The following is a 21,600-nucleotide window of genomic DNA, read 5'->3' as shown; positions in this document are numbered from 1 at the left end:
GCATACAGTCGGGAGGAGAAATAGCAAGGCCAGCCAGGCAGCCACGGCTTTTCATCCTCATGTCATCCTTTATCTGCCACTCGCTCCCATTCATATGAAACCTACAGGCGCGCGTGGCCTTTGTATTGATTTTTTAACCCGACAATTAACGTGGTCTCTGATTTATCATTGCACTTTAGATCTTAATCATACGGTGCATGCGCGTGTACGTGCGCGAGGGTCTCTGTGTGTGTGTGTGTGTGTGTATTTTTCTCTTTTCCAGCTTGGTGCCTTTGTTTGTGTTTTAATTAAGCAGACCTTGTGTGTCTCCAACCCTGAGCTTCCTTTTTAATTGCCCGTACTTACATCGGGCCGACTTCAAACGCGCCAGAGAGACATTTTGTAAGGGGGAGCACAAAGCAGGCCTTTGAAATGTCTACAGTCATATGAAATGGCACGCTAATTAGAAACCTTAGGCTGCCGGTATGATATGAAAAGTAGTTCTGTCTGTTTTCTCCTTGTGTCGGCTCGAGTCTCGGTGGGGAAGGGCAGAGTGTAGCCACCGAGGAAGGGGCATTGTCGACACCTCTACCTGCTCCTACCTTCGAAGCGTGACCTCACCTCTCGCCCGTTTATCAAACGCAAAAATGCCCTGTAATTTTAAAATATCTGCTTTCAAAAGGCTAAATCATTCCCCCCCGCCATTTTCTCCACTGCACTTTGATCTACGGTGGCACATAACGGGGGCAGGTACAATGAATCTTCCGCGACGTGATTTACATGTGCGGGGTTCATTAAGGTTATTGCCGATGAATACACTTATTAGAATGTATGACTGTTTTTTTCTTTTACTCCCTCCTCCCCTTTTAGTACACGGAGTAAATCTAATCCGATAATTAAAACCAAGGACAAATGTTATTTATAATTCTAAATAGCACGGGAGGTACAGGGGAACCATTAAGCTGGGAAACAGAAGAACAATAACACTCTTCTCTCAAACGTTACTGGCTCTGCTATCAGACTCCTGCTATTTACTGGACCTAAATACCCACTTCATTAAAATTGGCATTACATATTGATACTTCGCCATGCAGGATCTGGTAGTCTAAGTGGATCCCTTTGACACCTTCATCTCCTTCACGCAAAAAAAATAAATAAATGAAATAGATTTTAAAGAAGGTTATTGAAGCATGGCTCAGTTGCAGAGTGGCACAGGCATGTGGTGAGAATATGTGACAAACGGACTAAGGGTGTGGGTGAGAAAGGGTTTTGGTGGGGAACAAAGTGCCAGACTGAGGGAGAAAGAAGAGAGGAGAGAGATAGTGAGTAGGGAGGGAGGAGAGTGGAGCCAGAGCTGGAGAAAGCTCCGGTGTTATCACAGGGCTGGTACTGCGCCTGCTGCTGCTACATAAACACACGCCTGTAACAGTCAGTGCTAAGATCTGCGCCCAGGAAAAAAAAAGAGAAGGATGTGGGAACTGAGAGCGTTCTTTGCTCCGATTACTTCAAATCTGCTTTACTCTCAAGCTTTGTCTGACCATCATATAAGTCTCATGTATCTGACCAACATCAGCTCCTAACTGCACTTACACTAACTGGAAAAGTACAACCCCCATAATGCAGTCAGACGAATGCTCACTACAACCCTAAAGGCAAAGCGGCTGATATTCAGACTCAAAACGATGATAAAGAGATAAAACCAGCCGAAAAGCAGTTACACTCGGCTACTTCTAGTGCCATGTGCCAGTTGTAGGGGCTGCTTTTCTAATCACTTCTGATAAAAAAAGGAGACTGTGTCAGCTTTGACGGAAACATATTTTCTGCATGCACACACACACACACACACACACACACACACACACACACACACACACACACACAGAAGCAAACTTACCTTTTATTTCTCCCAAAAGCTCACTTGTGTTCAGTCTCTCCATCTTCTCTTTCCAGTCTTTAGAAAGGAGTTTTTCCATGCAGGAGGATTCTGAAAGAGAGAAAGACAGTACATGAGTTTGGCTATAACTCCTACATAAAACACAGAAAAACATGCAGGAAAACAAGGAGAGGTCCATTGTTCAAATCGGGCACATCGTGATTTTATTCTGAATTCGCATTGTTGAAAACAAATGTAAGAGATGAATGTGTCTAAAAGTGTGCACAATGACAGGCAAAGAAGCAGCAATTCTAAGCAGAACAAAAAAAAACAGAAAAGACACACGATTAACATCAGCGCATCTGTTTTCCACTTTTTTTTTCTATTATTTATGATGTTATGAATCCTCTTCTATTTCACAAATTTAATTACTTTAGTATGTACACCAAAAATGAACTAGAAGAAATAGATCATCTCAAAAAAGAAGCATCATCTAATCATCTAAACACTTGAACACGGCATTATCATGTAGTATTATACACCAATGAAATCAAGGAACACGAGGGAGCTCAAGTGCCATGCACTGCAAGAGGAGCACGTATTGAAACGGGCCTTAAATCCATAGCGGTGTTTCGGAGTCTGAGCCACAAAAACCTTGAGGAACACAACAGTTTGTGTTTGTTGATCATGAGAGTCGAAAAAAAAAACTCCTCGTTGAATGAATGCTCACCTATTCAGAAGTAAAGTAGTAGGCCTACTGGGGAAAAAAAAGTTCAGAAAATTGTAAAGGAGGAAATGCTACAGGCGGCTGGGTCTCTAAAGCACCATTACAAAAGAACCAGAATAAAAATCAGCTATGCTATAGAATAGATTGTAGAGCTAAAAAGCAGTCTGTGCAGCAGGCTAGCTCTAATGGGCTACAGTGAAGTGAGTGTGGTGTAGCAGTACATTAAAACTACATCAGAGAACATTTCCTAAAGGTCAAAAAGAGTGTATTGGAATTTCCTATAGAACAAACACAGCAGGGTTAGCAATTGAATTAAATGTAGAATATAATTCTCAATAAAGCCCTAATATAAATCTATTCTCAGTGCCAAGGTGAATCTCTCCATAACTTGAACACAAATGTAAGTGAATAAGCAGAAATCAATAGCTTGGCTCAGCATTTCTATTCTTTCTAAAAGTGAAAAAAAAAAAAAAAAATGGATATACTTGCATGCTCAATATCATTATCAATATCAAGCACTCACAATGGTCACTGATAAAGAAACAGAGGACAGCACACAAACACACACACACATATACAAGCGTGTGGGGTGGAGCTGTTGTCTGGATTTAACAAGGGCCGTGCTGCAAGATCTCTGGAGGTCACTGCAGGCTGGTGATACTGCAGATAAGGTACAGGCACTCCAAAGAGACATTAAAGAAGAAGGTAGACGAGGTGGTGGACGGGGCAGGGCTGCCGGGCCGTGCAGCCAGCAATGATGAAAACAATTAACATTTGTCCGTCAGACAATGAATCAGGGGGAGGAATGGCTGGAATCCGTCGAGCCATGGTCCGGGGTCGCTGATAAAGAACACACTGCTCACCAGAGCCTCGCAGCCCGGGTCAGGCTGTTCCCATCACACACACACGCATCAAACATTCACATTTACACTATATGCACACAAACAAAACACTTATAAAGTGACCAAAAGAAAGACGGGGAGATTTCTTACTATCAAGGCCTTCCATAGGAGCTACATGTTATCTCGTTTAGAACTGTCCATAAAAGTTATAAAAGTTATCATTTCTAAGACTGCCACTTGTATAACCAACTCCTTCGGTATCGTAGTACATCATGTGAACACTCTTATATCTACTTTCAAAGCTTATCTTTATAGAAATGCACACAATTCTTTGTATAGCTGATGTATTTGTACTGCATAAACTGGATCACTGATTTTATTTGTGTCTTTCTATGGTAATGTGCCAGAGTATGTATTGTAAAGCACCACTGGGCTCCTGGTGAAGCTGCTATAAGTAAACAGATTAATATTTATAATTTTTAATTTAATGTATTAAACATTTTTTTTATCAAATGCATGTTTGAATACAGGTGGCCTAAATGCCCACTGGTGAAAATGCCGTTCTATTGCATTCTTTTCTAAATGAATACAAAGTTTTTCATCACAAATTATATTATCAGCACAACTGTGAGTAAAAAAGTATCTTTGAAACGTAAACATGAATTTTAGAAATTCTTAGTATTTGGTAGGGTATGTCCCAATGCTGTTTTAATGACAGTGCGCACACAAGGTGGCTTGGACACAAACTTGTGCCAAAGCTTCTGGTGAAGTTTCCTCTGAACACATGCTTCAGTGGAAGAAATGAGACTAAAAAAAAACAGAAAACAGATTTTTAATGCAGCCTTGGACTTCTGGAACCCACTGTGTATATAATTATTATTACTGTTATTATTATTATCATTATTACATCTCCTTTTGGTTAACGCAGTCTGTAAAACCTCATTCTTAGCAACAATGGAAACGGCCCCGGCTGCACTACAGTGGGCCAATATTTCCTCAGCAGCTCTCCCTTAACCAAAACCCCTTTGGACTCCTAAGCCACTGCACAAGTCAAGAGCCCCCTGTTCTGCACACATGAGCGATGAGCAAGGGCCCTCCCTAGTGTCATGTTGCCTGCAGATGACATCATGGGGAAGAAGAATAGTATTTGTTCTGTGTGGAAGAGGCCAGAGGACAGAGGTCTAGAGCAGAAATTTCTCGCCGCTGGCCCTCCGACACCGGGTTGCGGGGGGTTTACTGCCAAGCCGGTGACTCTCACAATGCCTCACTTGTGGACGCACTCCTGCTGAACAAAAGGGCACAATTCATGAGCGCAAAAGTGCCGGGATCGACTTTGGAGGCTCCATTACTGACTCTTTGTGTTTCTGGGTATTGTAGTCATATCATGAGGTACTCCAGGCCACAGGACATTCCAGCTGAAATGGATCATCAGGCTTATGAACACGGGATGACGAAAGCAAAATTTCATGTCATGGTAATGTCTTTGTACTGATCAGAGTGATGCTTCGTTCAGTTTTTTTTGACTAGCCTTAAGTGCCTTTTATTTGGTGTAGACAAAGAAGCATTCAAAAACTCAAACTGACTAGAAATGAACTAAATGAATGTCATTTGTGAAAATTTTTTAGCATAAAAAAATTCAGTTGTTCTTTTCCCCAGATAAAAATAAATAATTTATTTCACCCCTGGAATCACAATATTTCAGTTTCAAATAATGAAACAAGTTTCAAATCCTCAAGGAAAGTATCTGGAGCAGCTAAAAGAAACGGAGAAGAAATGTTATTGTGCTTGAATCCCCACATCGTCCATTACAACCCGGCCAACAGGACATCTCTGCTTTAGGGTCATTCTAACATTACTTCTACTTTATTGACTTTTCCAATCCTGAACTCACAGTTTGTTTCTCTCACCCCGTGTGAGAGTCAGGTTAGTGTGTGTGTGTCCTGGCAGCAGGATCACACAGCTCAGGGGTCTGTGATTCTGGTTCTTCTCTAGAAGGGCCCTCACCCCCGAGGAAAAATGCTTCCTCTGTCAGACGCAACCACATCAACACACTCCTCTCAGACTAAAAACACACATACAACAAACAACAACACACAGTCTTTCCTCTCAGATGAAAAGAAGGGGAAAAAAGAGAATGGCACTCCCTTTTATGGCTGTGATGGAACTGTCTTGAGAGGGTCAAAGGCTTTATGGAAGACTTTCCCATATTCCTACCCTCTCATACACACACACACACACACACACGCACACACACACACAAACTTGCACAGATGCTGCTCCAGCACTTGATCATTAAGGAATGCACCAACTGTTGGAGATAATGCGGTGCCAGCTCCCATTCTGCTCCACTCTGCCTCCCTTGAGAGTGGCCGCTCCCTGCCCTCCTCCACACACACACACACACACACACACACACTCACGCAAACACACACACTACATCTGGAATGCACCCGAATGGCCCTCTGCTGTAATTTTTTTTTGTTTTTTTACCTGGAAGAAGTGAGGAATGTCTGGACTGTGTGCGTGTGTGTATATTTGTTTTTGTACATTTTCAGGACAAAAAAAGATGCTGATTTTGTTAACTGCTTGCATGAATTTGTACGTTTTTAATAAAAGCTACATGCTTCATTTTTTAAGTGCATCTGCAAAACTTTTTTTTTTTTTTGCTACTGAGGTTAAGGTTAGGGTTAGATTTCTTATTACATACCGGCACTTACCTACACAATACTGTGCCCTAGGTACCTAAGCATATTATTCACAACCACTTATCTAAGAAATAAGCATGCATTTGCTTAAAATCACCATATATCCATAATAAATGCAAATAAACGTAAATATAGTTACAATAAAAGTAACAGGTATGGACGTCTTTAATTCCACTAGCAGGACACCTGATTTGGCTTAATAAAGTACTGATCAGCCAAACCAGGCATTGGATTATGACTAAAAATGATACAACAAAGAGAGGTTTGAAAATGGTTAAACAAACACACTGATACACATAAAAGCACTGCTTATTATATTGATATTATTTGTATGTATTGTAATATTGGTATTTTGTTAGGCGCAAAAACGTTTGCATAGTGCTTTATATAATACACAGGGGGCATACAGTACTGTCTTAGACAGCCAAGAAAATTGTTTAAAAATATTTATCTCTGCAGTAAGAGTGTTTGTGCAAGTAGAAACATTAGTATAAATCTAAATATGAGAATAGTTTTAAAAAGTTACTGATATGTTGGTTAGAGAAATATAGTTAGAAGAACTTATTGCTGCTTTTAAGTCATTGCATGAATTTGTTCTTTCAGTGTTGCACCTGATTTAATTTAATGAAGCATGGATCTACTAAACTGGGTATTAGATGGTAACTGTAAATATGGGACTTCCTCAACATTTGTAAATGGTTAAACACACTGACATAAAATCTCAATGTATTTTTATTTGTTTATTTGTGTTTATTTTAATGTTAGTGTTTTTTTAAAGAAATAAACGCTCACTGTCCAGATGAATGGCTTTTTTCAAGATGCCTTTTGCACAGCATTTTATGTATGTATATGTAAGTTAACCTGTGTGTGTGTGCATGAGATATGTCGAGGAACTCACTGAAGAAAAAACAGCTAACTGTTAACTGCTAAATGAAACTCTCTGGGTTCTAACTGTTACACACGAGGACACTTTACGAAAACATGTGGTTCATGAGAGGGCTGTCTGGTTTCTTTCAAATCGCCCTTATAAAAGCTAGAACACTTGCGAGGAATTTAGATTAATAATAGGAGGAAAAACATTTTTGTTCAACTTCCCAAGTTACATTCCATCTCTGCCAGAGCCAATAGAAACACTGCTTAATGTCTGGGCAACACTTACTGTCGCATTAACATATTACGGATGTAAAGCAACAAAAGTAGATCATTCGTCTTCAAAAATCAAACAGGGCCTCGACTAAAATCTTTCGTCTTTCAACACGCTGCCTGTTCTGATGAGAAGTTCAGCACAGCTAAGTTTCCCTAACACATTTACGTTCATATTTCAAAGTAGGAATCTCAAGGAGCCTTTGACATTTCGAGATGGAAGAAAGTACTTCGGAAATGTGAAAGGAGTCGCGCTCGGAAGGATGGAGTGAGTAGATAAAGAAAGAAAACGGCGTTGGTTTTATTGTTGTTTCCCCTGTGAGGGCACACCGAAATCTCACCGTGTCCTCCTCTGAGATAAAGTGCAGCATGGCTTAAGAGGGGGGACCAATTCAGCCTGGGTGACTTTGGAATGAAAACAATAGGCCTTATCTGTCTCATATTTACATGTTCCCAAGTCGCCCCCCCCGCCACAACAACAGGCGGTTGAATTTGGCCACTTTGTCTCAACAGACCCAAAGTAGCTTCCTCTGGCTCAGCCTGGTTCAGATATGGCAGAGGCACTGGGGAGGAAAGCTTGTCGAACGCCCTGCTGATGTGGTGCCACTCGAGGGACGGGGGAACAAAACTCTGGGCAACGGGTCCAAAAATCGAGAGAGAAAGTGAGAGAAAGTCCTACACCAGTAGCCTTGTAATGCCAGCGCCTTAGAGCCAGCCTGGCCCAGCATGTGTGAATAAATACCCCTGACGCGCTCCGGAGCGGCTGTGTAGCTTTTGCAGCACCCACACCACTCTCTGGAGAGACTGGAGAGTGCCTCTCAAAACAAGAGGATTACAGGGCAGCACGCCTTGCTCTCTTTCCCCAAACGCAGCGGGGGCCAGGCACAGCTAGTATGCTACAATCCATTTTTGCCCCGATAAAGCCAAAGCTTCTGAAATGCCATTATAGTCGCTGGACCCATTGTTGGACTCTCAAAGGAGAGGCTTCATGATCCCATTGCTGCGCTGCAGCCGTGGAGCCACAAGCCTAAAACACGGCACAGCCTATCGCCAACACCTAGGCAAATAATCCGTACTGCTCCTGTACGGATCTAACCGCTATCTCCTAACCAATCTCTGCTTAAGCCTGTTGCTGCAGATACCCTCTCATCTTTACAATGGGAGAGGAACAGGAGTCGCTCACTTGAAAAAAAAAAAAAACACCTAGAGCAAAGATAGGGGAACTAGATTGCAAACAGGGCCTTAAACACATAAAAAGAAAAAGTAATGGCACTTGTAAATCTCAACAAAGCAACATTTTAGGAGATCATGTTTGGTGTAAACAGAGATCTCAGCACCTGGTGGAGCCCACAGCCAAAATGGCATGTTAAACACAAGCCACAACAGAGAAGCAGTCAAACTCGTGTAAGCGATGACAATTTCACTACCTGCTGCCAAACTTTAGCCTTTGTTTTTTTTTTTGTTAATGTTAAGAAGAAACATGGCCACTCCAACACTGACCATAAAGAGACAGGCTGAATGCTTAAGCTTTTATTGTATGCCCTACAATGCAGCGCGCTGCTGAGTGTCCGTCATAAGTGCTATTATTTATAAGCATTTATGCATTATTTACTGTTTATTCCCAGAAATGGTCTTTCGCTGATTCAACTTTTACAACATCTTTAAACTGAGGTGTTTATCTAGCATATCTCTGCAAAAATGGTCCATGTAAAAGTCACTATGTACCATATAAATGCTAAGTAGGGCAATTTCAATAAGATGCAGCCCATAAAAAATTGTAATTTGTGATTAATAAATAGGCCTTGTGTTAAAAATTGTATATCGCTGCTGTTGGAAGAAAACCTCGTATCTCCATTTTTGACATTTTTCAGTTTTTGACATAATTTGAAAAGATCTGTTACCTGTCTTTACATTTCAAGATGAATGGACTAAAAGAAATGCCCCAAAATGACTTGGAAAAAAGTCTGGTTCCATTGACTTACATTAAAAGTAGTGTAGGTTTTTTCCTTCTCCTGTAAAGTTACCATTTTGGAGATACAAGGTTTTCTTCCAACAACAGGGATGTATAAAATGTATAAAATGTATAAAATGCCACAAGGCATTCATATATGACCAGATGTGATTATGTACTGTCAAGTGTTTCTGTTAATGATGTCATATGTGATGCTTTTCACTTTGTCACTCTCTTTGTAAGATGCTCTGGCTGTGTCACGGCCCTGAAGATGCGGCCTGCGTCCGTGCGGCATAAAGTGTGGGAATGTGTGTATGTGTGCTTGAGCACTCCTGTCCCGATGAGTCGTGCCCTGTGGCGCAGTGCCAACACATCTGCCAGCGCCCCCAGGCCTCACACGGCCGTCGTAATCCCCACCACAGGAAACTGCTCTTCCTCCTCATCAAGCCTTGCTCTCTGTCAGGCTTGAGAGGAAGAGAGAGAGAGCCAGATCACTTCACTCTATAACCTCCCACACTTTCTTCCATCATTAGCTATTGTCCTCCATCAGCGGCCGAATTGTCTTGCATGAACTGGCCATTGTCCTCAGCCCTGGCTAGATGGACATTTCACACATGGTAGCTGCAGACTCAGTGAAGTTCCTCTCACTGAAGCCCCTCTGCTGCGTACAAGCTGGGCCACACATCTCATTGACTGAAGAACTAGGGCTCACTTCAGGATAATATCAGCAACGAACATCTCAAGAGAGACATACCACTGCCAAATCAATGGTCAACTGACACTGACCATACAAATATTTTCTCTATCCATGGAGCTGGGCTTTTCTGAACAGTATCTCTAATAATGAGAAGAGTATGAGCAATGAACAGTTTGTTCTTATTCAGTCTGGATAGAGAAAGGGACACAGACAAAGGTTCAGGAGGCACAACACGCAGACGCAGAAGTATTACAGCTCCACTTGAAGGCGACCCAGGCTGCAGGGAACACTCCTAACGAACGTGGCGGTTAGGTTAATAATTATCCTCTAAGCACTCTCAAGAGCAACAATTCTAATAATGCTAGGAGAGAAAAAAAAGGGTTCGCAAAAGAAAGAGAAGCAGTCAAGCAGCCAAGGTCAAGAGAATATTGAGAGTTGTGTTCCATTTAATGAGGAAAACAAGTTATTCCAGACGTTTCCATTCTGAAGTCCAGACTCGAGGCTGCTCGGGGTTGTGTGTGCGTGTTTTGTTAAACAATAGAGATACAGTAGTAAAATCAAACCCTAAAGAGTCTGCTTTCTCTTCTCGCCTTCCTCACCGCCTCATGAAAACAAACTAGAGACACAGACGAACAAAAGAGAGAGAGAGAAAAACCTGCAGGCACGGAGGGGGGAGGGATCTTCTGAATGTCTTAATCACAGAGCCACTAAAACAAGACTCCATCATCACACAAAATAAGAGCATAATAATTACAAGAGGCAGACAGGAAAGTGAAACGCCATAAGGAAACATGTTTTGTCACTCCCGTCGGCAGTCCTAGAGACAACAGCTGTTGGCTGCGGCGGCATCGGCGAACGCTCCTGAAGTCTCCATAATCACGTCGTTATTGAAGGGAGGACAAAAAGGGCACTAATTGCAAGGGAGCAATCTAAACGTAATAGGTTACACACCCGGGCGACGCTGCACAATGCTAGCCGCTAATATGGAGACACGGGTAGCAAAAAAAGAAAGAGAGTGTGAGAGCGAGAGAGAGAGGGAGAGAGAAAGAAAGAAAGAACGAAAGAAAGAAAGACAGAAAGAAGAGAGAGCATCAGGAAAAGATGATGTACAACAGTGGCTTGTCGCTCATTTTCTGCCAATTACCCTCCCTCCCTGTCAACAGTTTTAATAACCTCTATCATTTCCAGAAGACTTTTTTTTTTGCCTCGGTTAAATAATTTCGGCTCTTTAATATGCAAATGCTCCTGTTGGCATGCATGGGTGAAGAGGCTTCGGCTTCTTGAGATGTGTCAGTATAGTGTGGAGCACCTGCACCTTGGGGAAGGCTTGATTTAATTGACACCTAATACTGTTCATTATTCCACTTAGTGAACACCTCTGTTAGTCACCTGTAGGTTGCACTGAACCCTGGCAGCCATTTCCACTTGTCAACAGCTTCTATAAATAGATCAACTATCCTTAACTATTCCTGTACAAAAAAACAAGAAATGGAAGAAAAGCTGTGAAGTCTAAAATCATGTTCTTTAATCATCCTTAATTATTTTTAACCACAGAGATAAAAAAGAAAAAAGACGCTAAAACTGAGTTTGTCCTTTATTTCTACGTCTCCCCTGGCTCTGCCGACTCATAAACTGGATTGTTAGCTAACCGCTACTTCAACCCTGTACATCTAACGCTATATAATTCAAGGCAAACCATTTCATGGTAATAACAGGTCGGGAGCTATAGTGTAATTCTAGCTCTTGGGTCAAGGCAAAGGGAACAAAGGTGCAGGTAGATTGTCATAAAAAGCTGGGTGTTAAAAGTAGCTTATATTAGGCCAGAGGCCTGACTGGAGTGTGTCATTGAGGCTGTGTGCCATCCAGCTCTTCCGCTCCCAGAGTGAAGGTTCTGAGATCACTGCGCTGACCCTATCAGCCCAGCTATGGCTAGCGTCCGTGTGTACCCAACCTGACCTCGCTGAACAAGACACGTGTCCATCAAACGTATATGAATCAAGTGCTCCCGAGAGGCTTCACCTCCTGAGCGGGTCGGTGCATGACCTCTTCGCCAATCCATTTTACTGCAGGGCCTGCTGCTAATCAGCCCTGAATTATTGAAGCAGGTGGCCATTGATGATCAATTCACGCTGGCCAGACCTGCAACACCAGGCCGGTACATCAAGAAAGGATGACATGGGAGAAATGCTCTGTGCACAGCCTGGAGATGTAGTGTGCCACTTAGCAACTATTACTGCAGGTACAATGAAGCTGATTTATGACTTGAGTGAAAAAGTGAAAAATAAAAACAATGAACAGGAGAGAGAAACTGCAAGAGAACAGAGCAGACATGTTTTTTTTTATGGGTCTGGACTGTGCCAGAATCCTTTTCTCCTCTCATATGGCAAGTGCCGTCTACTGGTCTTCTCAGGAGAGGCAGTCTGGGCACCTCATGTAAGGGCTCTTCAAGGCTATATGAAAGAACAGCGCTGAATTATAAATAATTGTGAGGCCAAGTCCAGGCAGAAGAGCAGCTCCGCACTAAGGGCCAGCGTCTTATGAAGGCAGCTGTCCAGATGAAGACGGACTGGAGATTAAAACCCCAAGCCCCCAGGCCTCCCTTCCTTTCACCAGGAGGAGGAAAAAGAGAGAGAAAATTAAAACAAAGTTGAAAGAGCAAGAAAAATTGGAAAGAGGAAGTACAACTCGAGGATCCTGGAGAGGGAGTGGAAAAGGGGAAAGTGTAAGGGGGTGGGGGGTGCAGAGAGAGGGAAAGAGAAAAAAAAAAAATCCAATCAAAACTTAGTGAGCAGAGATGAGGAGCCAAGATAAGCCCATACTCCGAGCCCCCAAAACTGCAATCTCCTATTAAGCTGGAGAGTGGCAGCTGGCAGAACAGCTGGCGAATAGGATTAATGTCAGAAGAATAAAATAAAACTCAACATATGTCCGAGCCCGAGGTGTTGGGCCTGCGCGTGATTGTGCCCCGATGGACTCCGTGTGTACAGATCGGCAGCTCGGCAGCCCCCCCCCCACTCCACAAGGTCACTTTTAAGAAAAAAAAAAAAAGACTAAGACTATTTAATGCTTGGATAGCAAAATGAACTTCCTCTCTCTGTCACTCTCCATCCGTCTGGTCCTCCTCGGCACAGCTCAGCCAGATGCAGCCCGCGGAAGCTGATCACAACACCCAACCCGTCCCGTTCAGGGGATGCCTCGTTAGGGCTCTTTCATAACGAGCTCAACCTTTCCCGAAAATGGTAAGAAATAAAAGTGAGGGAGGGAAAAAGAGGAAGACATGCATCTTGCTAATATTCTCACTGAACACATTATGTGTTTGAAACATGTTGTGATTTAGAGGGACTAAAATATACGTCTCCTTTTTTGGAAGGTAAATAAATTAGGAGTAAAAATATACAAAGACAGAAAAGAAGCGCGCTCTTATGAAAACTTTGTCGAGCACTGATGAGAGGTTTCAGTGCTTGTGAAGATGAGCATTAAGCAGGGATGTGTGGACTTAATTTTAATTTATAATTTCCATTTGATGTCGGTAATCATTAGGGCCCACACACTGTAATAAATTATAATAATTTCACACAAGAATTAAATTACTGGGTACCTTGCAGAGGAGCCATTTTTTTCGTCGGCTACCCTGCAATCTAACTGTCAGACATAAACTCTTCTGCTAATCAATGCTCCAAAACATTCACATTTATTCATCTATGTTAAATTAATAGAAATGTGTGGATAATGTCGCTTACTGTGATCAGGGCTGCGCAGAGTGATTTACTAAATGAATGGGTGCCGGGGACAAAAAGAGACTGATAGGACCCACATGAATAGATTAAAATTTGCTGTGAAGCCAAGTGTCTGCAGTAGTCGCAGAAACTTTATTTCATCTTACAAGGCTGGGCCAACTTGGACATGCTTGAGCGCTCTTGTCTGAAGGATACGGCGAATTTAAACATTGCTTCAAGAAGATCATCTGATACCGCAATTAAACCAAGCCATCTCAGTAGTGGAAATATTGATGCGCGACTCACATATGCCACTAAAGTAAAAGAAAAAAAATAGGTAAATCATCTAAATACCACCTTCTTAGGCATCCAAGAGGCAGCACACAATCAGCTCCATAGTCTTTATAAAACTACACAAGCAACGCCTTTTCAGGTGCAAACGAAACATAGTTAACTCTGTTACAGTTCGTCTGTTATTCTGCTAATATACAGTACCGCATATATGCATGGTTGCACTTAAAAGAGGCAAAAATTAAAACCAGAAATCTCCCCTCCTTTGTAAATTCATTTGACTAATTAAGGGGGCCTATTTGCTATTGCTGCCTCTGACATTCTGTGTTTTTATGAAGCAGCAATTAAAGATGTTTATGGTCCCGTGCAGTGAGCTCTGTTTACTGTTATGTCAGAGTTCAGCACTACCAAACACAGCCCAAAGGTCACTATTTTTAGCTGGCAACCTCCATTCTCTCCCACACACGCAGCTATCAGGCAACTGAAAAGCAAACTCTCACATGCATGTGCCTCGCTCTAATGCACCGGCTAGAACAGCTAGAACCCATGAGCACGCTAATCCGACTGGTGATGTTTGTACAAACTCACACAAAGCGCCAACAGTTGTTAGTCACTGTTGGCCGTTATGCGGATTCTGTTCTGAGAGGTGTTTCTCTCTTTCTTTTCTGATATCTGAGCTCGAGGGGAGAGCACATTTAGATTGCGCAGTAACCATAGTACTTCAAAAGGTTAAGAATTCCAATTTCTAGGAAGTCCCTCGCTGGTCTGCAGCTCAGCGCCTCAATGCCCCTTTGTCTCGCCGCGCAGTCCGGCAACAATGGCTGCCGTATTCTCCTTTGAACCGACCCGTCCACTTTTCTCCGGGCTGCGGAGCCATGTGTGCTAAAGCATGCTGAGCATGGACTGGAAACGGAGCAGCCTCATACGGAGCTCCTCTCGCTGACGCATGGATGGAGGGAGAAAGACGAATGAAAGAAAGAGAGAGAGTGGAGGAAAGGGAAAGAAATTCTCTGTTTATGTTCTTAGTAAAGGGCCAGACCAAGGCCAGTATGAAGGGCCTCCTTCCCCAGGAGCAGCACTCCAAACTCAGGGAGAGCAGAGTGGAGCGTGGAGTGCCTCACCACCAAAATCGCTAATTGCGACATTATGATAAGTGGTGCTGGAGTTGTGGAAAAAAAAGAGAACAAGGAGAAAAAAAATCATTCCCACCCGGCAAATCATTAATTATAATTCAAACTCATAACTTCAACCTATCATTGGAACTTCATGACATGTAATGGATGATAGGGTCTTAAAGCATATTAACCACTTGACCCTAGCAGACTTAAAATTATATGGGGGCCACTCCCAAAGAGAGATGCCGTTCACCGAATAATTACAGTCATCGGGGCTGCAGCTTTGGCAGCGCAATAAAACACGCTTCTATCCGTTTCTTTTGACATCTCATCTCATCTTCTGGCAGCATGTGGAACATTACTGAACAGGAAAAAAAAAGAAAGTGAGGAGTAAAAATAAATGGGAGAGATGAAAGAGAGAGATTTGTTTTATCACAGTCGATTAAACAGCCTCTTTGTTCAAGACAGAGACATCACTAGCGGGTGTAAAATATTCATGTTTGCTGTTTGCTGGAGAGGAAGACAATGGAAGAGTGCTAACAGAGGGAAGCCGTGTTAGCTGTCATGTTCAGAGGATTGGAGGAGGAAGATTCACAGACGCATGGGGTTAAGGTAGTTGAGGCTTATACAGCCAGCCTGCTATGTGGCCTGAAATCATTAGCGGGCCACACTGGGCCGCCTGTGGCCGTGGTGTGTGTTACATTGGCACTATTTTGATCTCGGTCAGATGACACCGGCCCTTTTGTCCAGTTATGTGCTGAAAATGCCTGGGAACTGAACACGAGGCGATGTGTGTGTGTGCAGAAGACGGTACAGTGGTTGGGGGATGAGGCACAGGTTGGGTCCCTCGCTCTAAGCCTGCGCCACACAGATAGCCTACTAATGAACGATCAAACACACTCAAACACGCTCATTCAACGGGTTAAATCTTATTCTCTTTACTTTTAATCTACATAAAGGCTTATGCTAATTCCATATGTGGAGCTTCTCTGCACAATGACAGATTTAGGGCCCATTAATAGGGTAACCCACTGTTCTCCTGCGTCAGCATTCCCCCGATTCACTGTGCTATTCTAAACACTGAGGGAGTCACATAAAACAGTGAGCTAATTAAAACCTTTACAGTCCACTCCCCAGCGTCACTTAGCACCTTTACATTAACCAAGACTCCAATATTGCATTCAAAGCCAAAAGCCTGCCACCTTTCAAACAGTCACTCATGAGTAACAAACATTTATGAGTAAAGGTACTGATCTAGGTTGACGTGCTCTCTCTCCTATAACTGGAATCACTGTAATAGAAAAGAAACAGTGATTCAAGATCAAAGTTCTCACTTTGAGAAGTTGGTTGGCCAAAAATCGAATTTGCCCAATATTCTCTTCAGTCCGAAAGCAGATTTTTTGTAATGTCTGGTGAGCAAAGTTTGCTTTTTTAGTTTTACAGTGGATCTACAAGGCTAATGTAGCTTATAAGTAATGGAGGCCTCCAGCCACTTGTTTCATCACATATTTGCCTCAAATTGTGTTTAGCTGTTAATTAATCTTCAATGTGGTTAATTATGTGGTTCTTGGCAATGTAAAAAATGTACAAAAGACTAACTAAGAACAGCAGCAGGAGCAGCCATCGTGGAGCGTGAAGCCTTAATTTTGCCCAGACATTTGTCCATTTTCATAGACTGGTTCGTAATCTAGAGAAATAATTTGTGATTAAGAAAGTAAACTTATGTTTTGCAGTGAGTGACTACAGTAAAAGTGGCAGTGATAGGAACTAATGCAAGTAGGACTTTGGCCAATCATGCAAATACTGTTCGCATTTGCTAAATTTCAACTGTGGCTGGATGGCAATGACAAGCGACAGGTCATTAAAAATGTTTCATTTGTTTAGCACTTGTTCGATTTAAACTAAGTAATAAATTATGCAAAGGTTCAATTTATTTGTACACTTGTGTCCTGCAGCATCAAACATCCAGTGACAGCAAAGAGAGAGAGAGAGAAAGAAAACAGCTCTATCAACAAGCTGTTTCCAAAGCCCAGTTTCACTTATGTGAAGTGGAACAAGAAGAAGAAGAAGGCAGCACAGTTATTAATTAAGGGGTGTTTTAGGCACTATGCTCGCAATTCTAGCTGAATAGCTGACAAAAAATCTTCCCAAATACTTAACACTAGCTTCTTCCAACAAAGTCCCACCCAACTTCCAAAAGGAAAACAAAAAGGTAGCTTTCTGAGCCAAAATGACCAGCAGCATAATACCAGTAAACTATTGCAACAGCCCATAGCTGAGAGCTTAAAAAGATTAAAAAACTATGTTGACAGAACCTTTAATAAAAAGTCTCTGCCTAAACAGAACACGCAAAGCTCTATCAAGTGCATTGCGAGAGCCTCCACAGCCACAGCTGAGGAGAAGCAACTACGGTGAGAGAGGGAGGACAAACGGCACTCTGTTCAGTTCTCCTGGCTGGGATTTGTCTCCCTGAGACACCCGTTTCCTCCTATCAGGAGTGCTTCAGCTCCGTGACAGAGCTGGGCGGGGGGGCACAATGGAGGCGTTGTGTTGCCTTCCTGTGCATGGATAGGGGTGGGGGGGGCCGAGTCAACAGCTGAGCTGGAGAGGGAAGATGGCTCCCGGAATGCTCTTCAGCAGTTGCTACTGTCGACTAATGGCAATCTGAGCCGCTGGGGAAGGCGATAGGGCCGCGAAGAATGGCACATTGAGGCAGGAGCAGCTGCCTGTTTTGTCATCCGAAAGGCAAAGAGCTCTATTTAGAGCAGGGGCTTTGGGTTCGGCGGCCCCACTGAGCCACCCCGGGGTGGAGAGGGAGACTAAAGACTCAACCCTAATTCTGGACCTGTCATAAAGGCATGAGAAACCTGGCCTGGACAAGAACCAAGTGGGCTAGGACATCATAGGGATGATGTCTCAGCCCCAGATGATCCATCCACAGATGTACTGTCTTATGTAGTTTGTATGTTACAATAAACTGTTGACTTTGATTGGCACTCTGCTTCTGTATGTGCACACATGTGCATTGAATGTGATCAGTCCACTGAGGAACAAACTTTTGTTTATCAAGTTCAATTCTAGCTAGCCAGCAGTAGCCAGGCCTACTATGTGCACTGTGACAATAATTAAGCATTTTAAGCAAATCATTTTGAAACAAATCGTGCCGTTTTGTCTTTTACTAGTTTTGTTTAAGGCAAGTAGTAAGAAATAAATCAGATCTCTTTCGTGTGCCAATGCATACCACTTTCATCCCGGTCATATTTTGCTGTAACGCCATTTTGATAATGGCCTGCCTCTACATCATGCTAAAGCAAGAGGTAGTGATTGGTCATTTTGCATACTACTTTTATGTCAGTCAATTGGCCCCTGCTTGTCCAAATATATGGTTCTTGGCAACACTGAGCGATAAAACCACCAAAGTCTGGCTTGTGAGACTCGGATGACATTACAGGAAAGCCGCCATTGCTCAGGACTACACCGTATTGTCAGCATCAGTCTCCAGCTTTTTCCACCTCCACTGAAGACTTGTCAGCACAGACGTTGCCTCTAAGGAGAAAGACAGAAGGCAGGCAGAGTGGAGAGAGCCTCTGCTATCTTTCGCATCAAAGTTCATGACAAACTGGCAGGCTGCCTGTGGTGTGTGCAGGGCCCCCAGAAAAAAAATTCTGTTTAACGTCTGCCTCACGGGTTGACAAGAGGGTTGATTGGCACGGCGCGGAGAAGAGAGAGGGCTTTTGATCGCGTGGCCTAACAAGCCATTCCAACGTGTGTCTCCTCAGCCCCAACAGATCGACATTACCTATTCAAACAAATGTGACGGGCCAGGGCCCTGTGTAGCTGTGGCTGGCAGGGCGCTCACACACACGCACGGATCATGCTCGTCACTAACGCACCGTAACATACACTGACACCTGCACTTACACACGTGGGCTAATCAAATACAAGCACTTTTATCCAGACAAGCAGGGCAAGTCAAAGGTGGACAGCGCCGTGCCAGAGCTATTAAAGGAAGTGTGGAGTGTAGCGAGAGAGAGAGAGACAGAGGGAGAGAGAGAAGACAAGTAGGGCAGACAGGCAGAGGAGGCAGGTGACTGATGTTGGGCCAGTGCTTTCCGCCCGTGGGGCTGGTGGACGGAGAGTGGAGAGGAGCATTGATGCGGTGCTGCTTTTGAAGCGCGCCTCCAAATCTCAGGTTCGCGCCGGCCATCGGCCAAGGAATTAAAAAGGCGGACTCGCCTGCCGTCGACTTCATTGCATATGCATCAAGTCAAGGGCCAGTGCCACGGATCATTACAACAAAGATTCCTATTAATTAGGTGGAATAAACCCAGAGGCAGATGACAAGGCTGCAGGAGGCAGAAAGTGAGCAGAGAGCTCCTCTGCTGCATTATTTCAACAGGAGCGTTTTCAAAGGGGTCATAAAAATGCAACCGAAATGGCATGTGGTAAAACAGCTTTCTGCACTCAATTCTCTAGCTGCCCAAGCCCATCAATCTCCTGATCTTGACGAGAGGAAAAGACATGCGCTGCCCGCAGACTAGGCGTGCTTTAAGAGGGCCAAGCTGAAACAGTGCCATGCAAAAAGTATAGATTATTAGCAGGAGCCTCTCTGCAGCCCTGAATCTTCCCCGCTGCTTTAAAAGTGTACTTGTGTGGCACACAGTACAGTGGATGGCAGCCTTGACCTGCATTCTCAACACAGATAATGGCACACAGACAGACACATACACTATTGCACATCAACCATACACATAAATACACACACTTTCACACTTTTTTATATGCCTTCACCAAAGGATGAACATCTCCACAGAAATGTGAAGGTAGATGCCCATAGAGCAGATGACTGGAGCACAGGAGAGAGGTCCACACCACACACACACACACACACACACTTACATACAGACAGGCACACACACACACACACACACACACACACACACACACACACAGCTGTGATTGCAGCTCACCTGCCTCAGAGATAGTCAAGCTTCAGCAGGGGAGTACTGGAAATATCCCTGCACCCCAGAGAGAGAGACGGCCTAACGCAGGATGCAGCCACTGAAGAATCTTTCCTCTGCTAAACTCATTAACTCCAACTCAATACACAAAGCTCCAGGTGTACAGAGCGGGCCATGCCGCTGTTCTCCAGCACATCCCCTCCCCTTTCACCCCCCCAAGCCCCCCTCAGAGGGTCTAGGGTTACCACCCCAGAGAAAGCCCTCATCTCGGCCACATTAGCAACTGTTCCCGCTGTCACCCGGGTCACTCGGGGCTGCGTAATTCACTCGTCCTCCGACAGCGCCGCCATTCTCCACCTGTTGCCTCCCAAAAGCACTTGGCATATTTTCCCGCACTCGCTAAAAGTGGGACACAACCCTGTCCTTTCACTTCATCAGTGAAAGCAAGAGGAGAATGTGGGCTTGAACAACTGTCCAAAGACCTATGACACAAGTGATTGCATCTTTACAGCGACAAAGAAAGACGTTCAAAAGAAAGAACGTTTTAAAAATAAAATATACATAGTTCCCTAAAATTATTAGGGCGACAAAATATATATAAACCTACATAATGGCTAAATCTCTGACCTCACAAGGACTAGACTTCATTACAATTACTTAAGAAACAATTCAATGAATCATGAAATCTAAAATTTTACCATGATTTCATCTGATTATTTTTAATAATACATTTAATACAACAATGCGACTGGAGGCACTATTTTACATTAATATACATTACATTTTAAAATAGCCTTAACAGTAGGTAACAATGCATACTGCATTAAATATTACTATAATTGATTACAATTGTATTTGTATTTATTCATAGCCATTTCATATCTATGCAACCGAACTGCCTCCAGATGCATTTTTAATGATCTATCCTAAAATTTAAGCTTTACAATGGGACACTGTATGTTATACTTGGCATAATCAGAACAATGACACTGCGACTCCACATTATAGAGCAATGACAGCATGTCTCTCTATCAGCCACCACTCTGAACCTCTGCCACACATCAGACCGAAACACGTAATGATTCCATTCAAACAAGCGCAGCTCTAAGTACAGATTAGTGGCTAACAAGCTTTTACCAGGAGCCACGGCCAATCCTGCCAGAACAAGACTGCTGACTACGCTGGCAGAGGTGGATGCTCTCTGATGCCCAGACTAGAGTAAGCTGTGGGCTTTCTTAACTAGGCCCAGCTCAGTAGCTTGCTCCTGTCCAAGTGCTGTGGGATTGGACCATTAAAACAGCACGGCTTGGGTGTATTGTCAGAAATTCCGCTGCCGCTTCAGAATCAAGACGGGACGGCTCGCTCGTCCTGAAATGCCTGCCTGCACATATACAAAAAAAAAGCTGTGCGCCATTGTGTTGAGCAAGCCACTGAGAGAGAGAATAGGGCCATGTCTAAGCATGCCACTCAGTGTACACAAGAGAAGTTTGTTCATATAATTGCTAACAAATCTATTCAAGGCCAGAGGAGTTTGAGCCCAGCCGTGCTTTAGTAACACTTAAAGCCCGGTTGGTGGAGAGAAAAGGAGAAGACGACGACA

At 43.4% G+C, this 21,600-nt stretch overlaps 1 protein-coding gene across 6 annotated transcripts in view; it reads right to left on the bottom strand.

Annotated features, from left to right (window-relative positions):
• Positions 1–21,600, bottom strand: part of sox6 (SRY-box transcription factor 6) — a 163,359-nt gene that overhangs the window by 77,755 nt on the left and 64,004 nt on the right. For all 6 annotated transcript variants that reach the window (XM_036587021.1, XM_036587022.1, XM_036587024.1 and 3 more), the window contains one exon: positions 1,874–1,963. In XM_036587021.1, coding sequence (XP_036442914.1) covers positions 1,874–1,963 — 90 coding nt within the window. The remainder of the gene's footprint in view (positions 1–1,873; positions 1,964–21,600) is intronic.

The sequence above is a fragment of the Colossoma macropomum genome, unplaced genomic scaffold (assembly GCF_904425465.1).
Source record: "Colossoma macropomum unplaced genomic scaffold, Colossoma_macropomum, whole genome shotgun sequence".
NCBI lineage: Eukaryota > Metazoa > Chordata > Actinopteri > Characiformes > Serrasalmidae > Colossoma > Colossoma macropomum.
Note: the sequence above shows the minus strand (reverse complement) of the source record. Positions and strands in the feature narration are given on the sequence as shown.